Source organism: Capra hircus, chromosome 15, assembly GCF_001704415.2.
Source record: "Capra hircus breed San Clemente chromosome 15, ASM170441v1, whole genome shotgun sequence".
Lineage (NCBI taxonomy): Eukaryota > Metazoa > Chordata > Mammalia > Artiodactyla > Bovidae > Capra > Capra hircus.
Window position 1 is genome coordinate 31634875 of NC_030822.1, and position 11849 is coordinate 31646723.

The 11849-nt window shown below is 49.0% G+C and overlaps 1 protein-coding gene across 2 annotated transcripts; it reads right to left on the reverse strand.

Moving 5' to 3' along the window:
• On the reverse strand, nucleotides 4505-9102 carry LOC102174322 (folate receptor alpha). Of its 2 annotated transcripts, none has more exons than XM_005689889.2 (5): nucleotides 8985-9102; nucleotides 8731-8907; nucleotides 5458-5646; nucleotides 5122-5257; nucleotides 4505-4983 (listed from the first exon to the last, which is right to left on the reverse strand). In XM_005689889.2, exons 2-5 carry the CDS (start codon nucleotides 8893-8895, stop codon nucleotides 4697-4699), a joined length of 777 nt encoding a protein of 258 aa, XP_005689946.1. In that variant the 5' UTR covers nucleotides 8896-8907; nucleotides 8985-9102; the 3' UTR covers nucleotides 4505-4696. The 2 variants fall into 2 exon arrangements, with proteins under 2 accessions (XP_005689946.1, XP_005689945.1); XM_005689888.3 differs by having other exon boundaries at nucleotides 8994-9101.

Sequence of the window (11849 nt, forward strand, 5' to 3'; positions counted from 1 at the left end):
CAATAATTTGAAAGCATCAGTTCTTCAGCGCTTAGCACACAGAGTGCAGAGTTCCCATATCCCCAGCTTATAGAGCCACTGACTCTTCAATCTCATCAGCCTCAGGCATCACCCTCTTCCAGCCGTAAAATCATAGATGTTCAGTTTACTAGAGCCTCAGTTTCCCCAAGGCCCTAGCTCCTCTCCCTTCCCCATCCACTCACACAAGTCCACTTTCTCCAGCAGCCAATAGTCTACTCTAATGCAGATTCCTTGGCCCCCACTCCTACCCCAGCCAGGAACAGAGCCTTCCTTTTTACACCCTCTGAGGCCAGGTTGCTACCACTGGTGGAGAAAAAGAAAAGAGGAGGAAGAAATAAGTTCAGGAGAGAACGTTGAGCTCCCTTGTGCTGTGTGCAACCTGGCATGAGGTTGTGGTAAAAGAGAAAACCCAGGGAAGGGTCCATGTTGGATGTGGAAGCCATCAGCCTTCACATAGCAGCAGAAGTTTAAAGAATATAGGGCCTAAATACTGTTGGAGGACTTCCCTGGTGGTCCAGTGGTTAAGAATCCACCAACCAATGCAGGTAACATGGGTTCAACCCTTGGTCCAGGAAAATTTCACATGCCTCAGAGCAACTAAGCCCTTTCACCACAGCTACTGAGCTTGAGTCCTGCAACTACTAAGCCAAAGCACCCTAGAGCCCTCGCTCCACAAGAGAAGCTATCACAATGAGAAGCCTGGACACCACAACCACAGAATAGGCCCTGCTCGCTGCAGCTAGAGAAAGCCTGAACACAGCAATAAAGACCCACTGTAGCCAAAAAATTAATAAAATTTTTTTAAAAGGTCTCATTAAAAAAAAAAATGCTTGGAAAGGGCACAGGTCTGGGCCCATGGAGCAAGGAAGTGGGGGGAGGTGTGCAGCTGGGAGCCAGAAGAGGCAGCTGGATTACTGGAGGAGAATCAGCCAAGAAGGAAAGTCCTATAGGTCTGCAAAGAAATTGACTCCAATGCGGGGAAGAGGGAAGAAATGGGCTCCCAGGAGACCCACAGCTTGTGCCCTGTTTTCCCTCTCTCACAGAGTGAGCCATTCCTGGATCATGTGATAGACAACCTGGGAGGGTTAAGCCCTCTGAACACCTGAGCAGGTAGAAGGCAGCTAGGACACCCAGACATCCCTCCTGGCTTTACAAGCCCAACTCAGCCTTCTCCTGATTGGAGAAGCATGGCCATGTGTCTAGGAATGCCCCAAAGCGTTCTCCTATACACTCATCAAGGGGCTTCCCAGGTGGCACAGTGGTATAGAATCTGCCCGCCAATGTAGGACACGCAGGAGACACCGGTTCTATCCCTGTGTTGGGAAGATCCCCTGGAGTAGGAAATGGCAACCCCTTTCCAGTATTCTTGCCTGGGAATTCCCATGGACAGAAGAGTCTGGCAGGCTATAGGCCAGGGGTTCACAAAAGAAATGGACAGGGCTGAGCACACACGCTCACGTATGTGTTCATCAGGATGGACTTTTTCTGTCCCCCATTCTCTGCCCCTGCACCAGAAGGTGATTATAAATTGGACTTTATAGATGCTTTTGAGCTGTGGTGTTGGAGAAGACTCTTGAGAGTCCCTTGGACTGCAAGGAGATCCAACCAGTCCATCCTAAAGGAGATCAGTCCTGGGTGTTCATTGGAAGGACTGATGTTGAAGCTGAAACTCCAGTACTTTGGCCACCTCATGTGAAGAGTTGATTCATTGGAAAAGACCAATGGAGGAGAAGGGGATGACAGAGGATGAGATGGCTGGATGGCATCACTGACTCAATGGACATGAGTCTGGGTAAACTCCGGGAGTTGGTGATGGACAGGGAGGCCTGGTGTGCTGTGATTCATGGTGTTGCAGAGTCGGATACGACTGAGTGACTGGACTGAACTGAACTGAACTGATAGTCCATCCACTCAGGAGTGACGTTTGGCCCCTGAGACCTCAGGGGTTCAGAAGAAGAGGCTGGCAAGTGGGAGATGAGCTGGACCCATGAGTTCTAAACCATGAGGAGCCCCTGCCCTTGCTGAACCTCATGTTGGGCTCTGAATCTGAGGCCCCATTGCTCAGACCACCTGGCCAACAGGCAGGGACACAGTCAAACAGCCACTGTGAAGCCGATCCTGAGAGTATCCACCTGGATTAGAAGCTTAATACCAGCCAAGTTAGCCATCAGCATCCTTGTGGACCCCAAACTGAAGGCTACTCTGTGACCAGACAAAGATAACAGGAAGGTCTTTGGCCCTGCATGGGTAGGGGCTCTGGGCTGCAGGAAGTGGGGATGGGAGAAGCTGGAGCTTTTCCCGAGTGCGAGCCAGCAGCATATGCAATTGCTTACCACCCATCCTCATAGTTGAGAAAAATATAATTCCCAGGCAGCAAAGAGGGGCTAGGATTCAGAACTGAGTCTGATTCCAAGCCTGGTTTCTTTCATGAAGAAAGGAGAGCACTGAGAGGGCATCAGAGTCTGAGGACTGCAGATCCAGTGTTTCTTCTCTGGCCTCATTTCCTGCCCTTGTCCTCTTAACCTCTATCTTAGCCACCTAGAAATCCTCCTTGCGTGTCTATCACCTCCAAGCCTTTGTACTTCTTGAACCTTCTCCATGAAATGTCATTCCTCCTGCCTAATCTGCTTGGTCAACACTATGCTCTCTCTGGAAACCTTCCCTCGCCTTTCTGGGCTTCCACAGAACTGCACCACACTCTGCTCCCCTGGAGCAAACCCTCAGCTCAGTGTGCTAAGAGTTGTCAGTTATCACGTCTGTCTGTCTGCCCCCACCAGAGAGTACAAGGTACTCAGTGGCCTACCTGTCGGCTGACACAGCCAGAAGGCGTCCGTTGACCGACAGACCGAGTGCGTGGATTCCTTCACTTCCTAAGCACCTCCTCTGTGCTGGGCGCTGACCCAGGGCCAGGGGCTCTGACACAAAATGACACAGACATGGCCTTTGCTTTCAGGTGTGTGTGTTTTGTAGGGAAAGTCAGACAATAAGACTGAATTGATATCCATACAAGAGGACCAGTGATGCGATGAGAAAGTGCCCAGGTGAGAAGTAAGTTCTTTTGGTTGGGTTGTCAGAAGTCATTTTGTTGTGCTAAGTCGTGTCTGACTCTTTTTGAGGAATTAATTATAGGATGAAATCTAAGTGGCTACAAGAAGTCAGCCTGCAGAGTATAAAAACATTCTAGGAACCCAGAGAGGAGGGGACTTCTGGGCCACTGAAGAAGTTTGGTTTTTCCAGCAGATACCATGGGAAAGCATTTAAAGGGTTGGAGAGGGGGTGTCACAGAAATAAAACATTTTTTCAGTATTTGTTTTCATTTTTTAAAACGCGTTCACCATATAGTAAAACTCCAGGGTGAAAGTTTGATGATGAATAGGATATTTGCCATCCTCAAAATATCTACCTACAGCATACTTATTAATTACAAAAGGGGGAAAAGCAACGGAGAAACCTGGCAGACCCAATCCCAACCAAAAGATCAGTTAACATCCTCAGGAATGGGCCAACATGACGCCTATGCCCCCCTGCCACCATGACACAGCAAGAGCACACAGAATTGCTTTCAGGATATTCGTGTCCAAAATGCAGAACCTCAGTCAGATAAACCCAAACTGAGAGTTATTCTACAAAATAACTGGCCTGTGTCTTTCAAAGATGTCAAGGCCATAAAAGAACGAACCTCCCTCCCTCAAATGTCCATTAGTAAGTGAATGAATTAAGTGCAATCAATACATAGAATGGAATATTGCCCAGCAATGAAAAAGAATGAGCTAGTCTCTGTAGATGAATATGGGAAGATCTCAGAAACCTTGTTCTTGTGGTAAGAAACATGGCTAGTGAAGAACTCTACTGAGATGCCCTTTATCCCACCTATCAGTTAAGAAGAAAATCAGCTTAGTAGAACATTCAAAGTTTGACTCTCTACTGTGTTGACCACATGATGGGGAAATAAGGCACTCATACATTGCTGGTGGGGGCCACATTGATACAACTCCTGTAGAATTATAACTATCAAAATTATAAATCCAAATGCCCCTTGACCCGGCAATCCCTCTTCTGGAATCCAACAGTATAGCATTCTACTATGTATATTGTTATTCACTGTAGAATTGTCATTAAAAAAAAAAAACAGAGACAATGCAAGCTTTCCTCATGAGGGTCTGCCCACCAATATCTCCTTCCCAGCCCACATTTAGTAAGGGAAGGAAAGGGAAAGAAACTTCAGGAGCCAATAACTCATCTGCCAGTCTCTCCCCAGCTTCCCTCCACCAATTCTCTTGTTCTCTTGTGGTATAGGAGGGGGCACTCGGGGGAAGGCCGGTACAGAAGTAAGAGCCCCAGGCTAAGGATCAACTTCCACCCTCTGCTTGCTGATGAACTTCAAGCTAGCCCAGTCCCTTTTTGGACCTCTCAACAGGAAGGATGGAGCAATAAGGGATGCCTACCACCTCCCAACCCACTCATCCCCAAATTATTTATAGAATACAGTACACACATGGATATATTTATTAGGATAAGCTCTCAGAGGATCCCCATAGGATTTTGGATCAGGATACAATGACCAAGGTGTTATGAGTCCTCCTCATCTGAGAGAGTGGAGCTGGGTTGAACTGAGATAATCACCCAGGTTGGGTGCAGGCAAGGAAGGTGTCCAGATGTCAGCAGTGGGAACAGCTTAGTTAAGGAGCCAGAGTGGCAGCATCTGGGTCAAGTTGAGCAGGAGGGGTCCAATCCCCTGGGGTGTGGACCCAGAAGTGGGGTTCTCAGCATAAAATCTTGCCACCTCCTCATTGGGGTTGCCCTGGAAGGGGTCGAACCACATTTGGATGCAGCGGCCGCTGCCCCGGCCGTAGTTGCTGACCTTGTAGGAGTGACTCCAGATTTCATTGCACAGAGCAGCAGGTGTGGGGAAGTAGAAGTCAAAGCGGTGGCAGGCAGCTTTCACCGGGCACTGGTTATACCCTGTGGGGAGGATGGAAGACCTGTAGCCACTGGGTCCAGAACCATCTCTTGCTCCACCAACCCCACAACCGCGAATCTCCACAAACACTTCCACACCCCCACCTCCCCCTCCCTCTCCCTACACCCCCCAGTCCTCACCTGCGGACCAGTTCCAGCCCTTGTGCCAGTTGCTCTTGCAAGTGTAGGAGGTGCGGCAGTCTTCCCACCAGATCTGACAGTCCTCTTTGCACAGGGGCACACCCAGGACCCGCTCTTTGCGCCATTTCTGGTTAACCTGGAGGGGTCAGGGGAGGGAGGGAGCCAGTCTGTCAGGGATCTCAGCTGCTATAGCCTTGATGGAGTCCAGGGCTGGGGAGGTGGGGGCGATGCCTCTATCACCCTCAGACCAGAATTCATGAATCACACCCTCCCTGCAAGTGACCAGTGAACTCTGCCCTCTGCTGAAGCTCCTGTCTGTGGGGCTGGTGCCCATACCTCCCGGATCCAGGGCCCCAGATTAGGTGAGCACTCGTAGAGACAGGTGTCCTGAATAAAGTGGCGCTTGCAAGCAGGCTCCATCTTGCCGCAGTGGTCCCAGTTGAATCTGTACAGGTAGGAAATGTCCTTATGGGCTTCGATGCTGGTGTTGACAGAGCAGCAGGCATTCTTCCTCCAGGGGCTGCACTGCGGAGGGGAAGACATGGGGCTAAGTCCTTGAGCCACCGTGGCCATCTCCTCCATATTCTGGCTCCTCTGCCTTGGGTAGATCATCCAGAGGATCACTCGCTGGGGAGGCTGCCCCTAAGCCTGAACTTGAGAGCCCTCATTTTGGGGTAGAAGCAGTAATAATACTGACCTTCTAACACAGGGGACATGGGAGATCTGGGGAATCATCATCTGGGGGGACATTATTATTTGTACATCTCTAAACTGTTTACAAAGTTGTTTCACGTTATCTGGGTTATTTATACTGTTCATTTTGCACCAAGCTGGTATTAACTGAGTGCAGGCACAGTGCTGGCTGCTGAGTATAATGTAATGAACAAAATAGATCAAATCTCTGCCCTCCTTGAGCTTATGGTTTTAGTGAAAGGCAGGGAGGGGGGATACAGAGAACATGGTGGGCACAGAAAATAGCAGATGCAAAGTCCCTGAGATTCTTCCACTTTATCTTCTTTTACTGAAGATAATGGTCCCAGTCAAAAGACCATTACTCCTGTTTTACAGAGTTTAAGGAAGCTGCACCCTTTGTGGATGGTAAGGTTAAGGTTTTAACTCAGGACAGAGAGGACAGGGGGAATCCTGGACTCAGGTTGTGGTGGGGGGTGGAGGAAAGGGGGCTGGTCTGGCTCTTTCAGGGTCTGGAAGCCCAGGTGAGGGGACTCCTGGTAGGTCTTGAAAGAAGAGGGGCACAGAGTAGCAGTGACCCACACATGGCCAGGCCATGGGCCATGGGCCATGGGACTAAATGTGGGAGGCATTCCTGGAGAGGTAAATTCAAGGCAGGTGAGAAGGTAGAAGGGGCTTCCCAAGTGGTGCTTGTGGGAAAGAACCCCCCTGCCAATGCAGGAGACGTAAGAGACACAGGTTCAGTCTCTGAGTTGGGAAGATCCCCTGGAGGAGGGCATAGCAACCCACTCCAGTATTCTTGCCTGGAGAGTCCCACGGACACAGGAGCCTGGTGGGCTACAGTTCAATGGGTCACACAGAGTTGGACATGGCTGAAGCGACTTAGCACACATGCACGAGATGGTAGAAGTGATTATGGTTTCCCTTTAGGAATTGCCGTAGGCTGGGAGTCAGGAGCTGAGTGTTCATGAGCCAAACTGCTTGAAATGTCTGAGATGAACTCTAGCACGCAGGCTCAAGTGAGGGGAGAGCTGTGATGGGTCCTGACACTCAGGAAAAACTAAGGAAAGTCCTTGACGGCGGAGCCAAACTGATCCCTCTCCAATAACACAGCCCATGCCTGGAGCTGCTGCCGCAGAGCCTGCTTCCAGACTTCCCTAGCTTTTTGTGCATACCATTCCTCAGATGCCCAACTCCTGGTCAACTTGCAAGACCCCATCCACTGCATCCCTGACCTGCCAGCCAGGGTAAGTGGTTTCCTCCTCTGAAAGGATTAATACATGTAATGAAAAACACTTCCTGGCCCCTTTTGGAGAGGCTCCAGAAAACCAGCCACTCCCATATAGCCTACATCCCTCTGAATTGCAATCACCTGTCTTCCTCAAACATCTGCGCACCATTTCTTGGCAAAGAGGAAGTGCTACTAAAGGTTCCTTAAAGCCCCCTTTAAAACTTAAAAAATTCTAAAAATGCGGTGGTGCATATGGACTTTCAGTTTTGGAAGATGAAAACATTCTGGAGGTGGATGGTGGTGATGGTGGTGATGTTTGCATGTGAATCTACCTGATGCCACAGCATTGCATGCTTAGAAATGCTTAAATGGCAAATTTTATGTTATGGGTATTTTACTAGCAAATGAACTGTTGGAAATGACTGAGAAGTCATGGGCTGCTGAACTTCCCTCTCTTCACTTGAAGACCCTGGAGACAGTCCATGCCAGCCTTTCCCTGGGGACACTGCAGCCCCCCAGCAGTGTGAAGCTTGTCGGGAACTGAGGGAGAGACTAGAGGGAATAAGATACCAGCATTTCTCATGAGCCTGGAGTTCAACTTCAAGCTCAGAGTCCCTGAGCTGCTTTAGGGATCTTCCCTTGAGACCAGCCTTGCCTCCCCTTCTCTGCGGGCGCAGTGTCTTGGCTCTGGCCACACTGGACTTGGCACCACTCACGCTGTCACCCTGCAACCTGTGTACACGCCGTCCTCTGCTAGGCTGCCCTTTCCTGCTTTGTCTTCCTGGAAAACTCTTACTCAACCTCCAAGGCCAAGCCAATGGCCTCTTTACTTGGAAGTCTTCCCGGCATATTTGATTTGCCACTTTCTCATCAGGACCTAATGGAGGTGAGGACCTGGCCTATTTGTAGTTCTTTGTTACACGGTGACCATGAGGGATCTGTCTCTCCTATCTTGACTTTGAGCTCCATGGGCTGGCACATAGTGAAGGTTAAGTTACCCCCAGTCCCTCTCCCGGCTGGATTCTTAGTTCCCATGTCTACCTGTGCCTTCTCTGGGCGTATTTCCTCATTTGTGTAAATAGAGACCACCTACTGCTGCTGCTAAGTCGCTTCAGTCATGTCCGACTATGCGACCCCATAGACAGCAGCCCACCAGGCTCCCCGTCCCTGGGATTCTCCAGGCAAGAACACTGGAGTGGGTTGCCATTTCCTTCTCCAATGCATGAAAGTGAAAAGTGAAAGTGAAGTTGCTCAGTCGTGTCCGACTCTTTGGGACCCCATGGACTGTAGCCTACCTGGCTCCTCTGTCCATGGGATTTTCCAGGCAATAGTACTGGAGTGGATTGCCATTTCCTTCTCCAGGGGATCTTCCTGACCCAGGGATCGAACCCAGTTTTCCCTCATTGTAGACAGACACTTTACCGTCTGAGCCACCAGGGAAGAGACCACCTACTACATACCAAATAGGTATTCACAGACAAGGTGTGCGGAAAACACTTGACCCATAGAGGGCGCTAGATAAACAGTCCTCCCAGTGTTGTAGTGACCTCCTAAGAGAGGTCCACCAGGATCACCTCCCTGCCACCCTCCTGCCTCCATCACTCCAAAGCTGATCTTCCCACCACCCTAACTTCTCCCTTTTTTGGGGTCTTCCCTCTCCCCTACCCCAGACCCCACCCCATCCTCACCTGCTCGTGTAGACTGTCCTCTGGGCCCGGTTTTGCCTTGTGGTGCTTGGCATCCATGCAGACGTTGAGCAGGTCTGTCCTGGCCCGTGGAGTTACGGGGACCTGGGCACCCCATGCAGCAGCCACCAAAGCCAGAAGCAGCAACTGTGTCATCTGCCAGGCCATGACTACTCACTCCTGCCAGGAAGCCACCATAAGACTCTTGGTTAGATTTCCTGTCTCCCTCCCAAACCCAGATCTTCTGGCCTCCTCACCTGGCTTACCCCACTTCACCGATGAGCTGAGTGATGCAGGGCCTGTAGAGGTCTGGACAAACTGGTAGGAATCCACCCCCACCTGAGGACATTTCAACACTAGCTCTGTGACGTGGAGGGAGCCACCACCCCTCTCTAGACATCCCCTTCCGGTTTTGCCAGACAGTATTTCACCCATAATCAGAGGGTCCTGCGTAAGAGGAACCATGGGGCATAATCTGCTGATGGGGTTGTTGAGTGAGAGGAGGGGCACCAGCCAGCCTCTGCTTCTGCTTCCTCAGCTCATCCTAACTCAAAGCAACCTAAGTTTAGGAGCCAAGAGATTGCCCGCGGAGTAAACAGGGAAGCTGACCAGTGGCCAGATGAAGGCCACTGAGCCATTCAGTTCTTGCTTAAGGTTCCGGAGCCTGTGCCAAGGGAGCTGGGAGTAGCGGGAAGGCTATATGGAAAGTTGTGCTGTGCTGCGCTTAGTTGCTCAGTCATGTCCAGTTCTTTGCAACCCCATGGACTGTAGCCCCCCAGGCTCCTCTGTCCATGGGGATTCTCCAGGCAAGAATACTGGAGTGGGTTGCCTAATCCTTCTCCAGGAAATCTTCCTGACCCAGGGATTGAACCAGGGTCTCCTGCATGGCAGGTACCAATTGCGCTACCAAGGAAGCCCTTGTGAGAGCTAGACCTCAGGTCCTTACACCTCAACAACCCTCTGCAACCCCCACTGAGAGGTCTTGGGAAGTTTTCTGGGCAGAGTCAGGACTAGACCTTGGGGAAGGCCAAGAAGTAAGGATAATGTGGAGGAGAATCTGAGCCAGAGCAGTGGGTGGTGGAGGCACCAGAGGAAAAGCCCTCCCAGGACACCAGGGGAGCCCCCACCTTGCCTCTCACTTCCTACCTCCCACCCCTACTTTTCCTCCCTGTCCTGCTCTTACCTCTGCCCTCAGCCTACCTGGGAGAGGAGAGTGTCTCCCCTCTCTTTTATAAGTCTGTGCTGACTGCTTGGTCAACTGCTCAGTCAGCGAAGTCTAGAGGCTTTGTCTAGGAAGCAGCTCAATTGTCTTTCAGTTCAGAGCCAGTTAAATCATGGTATACACACCCAATGGGATTTAACCTGTTGGAAAAGATTGAGAGAACTCTTGACGTATGAACATGGAAAACTTTCCAAGTACATTGTTAAGTGACAAAAGAAAGGTGTATACACTTATGGTCAATTAAACTACAACAAAGGAGTCAGGAGTATACAATGGAGAAGAGACAGTCTCTTCAATAAGTGGTGCTGGGAAAACTGGACACCCACATGTAAAGGAATGAAACTAGAACATTCTCTAACACCATATACAAAAAGAAACTCAAAATGGATTAAAGACCTAAATATAGACTGGAAACCATAAAACTCCTAGAAGAAAATGTAGGTTTAGCACTTTTTGACATAAATCACAGCAATATGTTTTTGGCTCTATCTCCAAAAGCAAAAGAAATAAAAGCAAAAATAAATCAGACCTAATTAAATTTAAAAGTGTTTGCACAGCAAAGGAAACCATCAACGAAATGAAAAGACAACCTACTGAGGGAATTCCCTGGCTGTCCAGTGGTTAGGACAGCTTCCATGCTTCCATTACAGAGGGCATGGGTTCGACCCCTGGTCAGGGAACTAAGATCCTGCAAGCTATGCAGTGCAGCCAAAAGAAAGAAACAAAACCCAGCCTACTGAATGAGAGGAAATATCTGTGAATGATATAACTGATAAGGGTTTAATATCTAAAATATATAAACAGCTCCTACAACTGGACAGCAAAAATACAAAAAAAAATTTTTTTAAATGGGCAACTCCACAATAGTTATTTTTCCAAAGAAAACTTACAGATGGCCAACAGGCACATGATGCTCAACATCACTAATCATCAAGAAAATGCAAATCAAAACCACAATGAGCTATCACCTCTCCCCTGAACTACATCAGAATGGCTATTATCAGAAAGAACACAAATAACAAACGTGGGCAAGGATGTGGAGAAAAGTGAACCTGCGTACATTGCTGGTGGGAACGTAAATTGGTGCAACCACTGTGGAAAACAGCATGGAAGATTCTCAAAAAACTAAAAATAGAACTATCATATGACTCAGAAATTCCACTACTCAATGTATACCCAAGAAAACAAAAACACTAATTCAAAAGATGCCGGCAGGGACTTCCCTGGTGGTCCAGTGGCTGGGACTCTGCGTTCCCGGTATAGGAGTTGGGGTGGGGCATGGGTTTGATCCCCGAGAGCTGGATCCCACATGCTGCAACTGGAGTATTCACATGCCTGAAGATTCTGAGTGCAGCCAAATAAATGAATAAATATTTTAAAAATGCTTTAAAAAACTAATAGAGAGAGACACATGTGGACTTCCCCACCAGTCAGTGGTTAAGACTCTGCCTTCCAATGCAGGGGGCTCCGGATCCATCCCTGGTCAGGGAACTAAGGCCCCAGATCCCACATACCTCAGGGCACGACGAAAAAAATGTTAAAAAAAATTTTAAAATACAACAAACTAGTGAATATAACAAAAAAGAAATAGACTCACAGATATAGGGAGCAAATGTTAGTGTTAACCAATGGAGAGAGAGAAGGAAGAAGGAACAATATTGGGGTAGGGGACTAAGAGGTACAAGTTATGATGTATAAAATAAGCTTTGAGGATGTATTGTAAAGCATAGGAAATATTAGCGCTATTTTATAATAGCTATAAATGGCGTGTGTGCTCGCTCGCGTGTGTGCTTGGTTGCTTCAGTTGTGTCCGACACTCTGTGACCCCGTGGACCATGGCCTGCCAGGCTCTGCTGTCCACAGGATTCTCCAGGCAAGAACACCGGAGTGGGTTGCCATT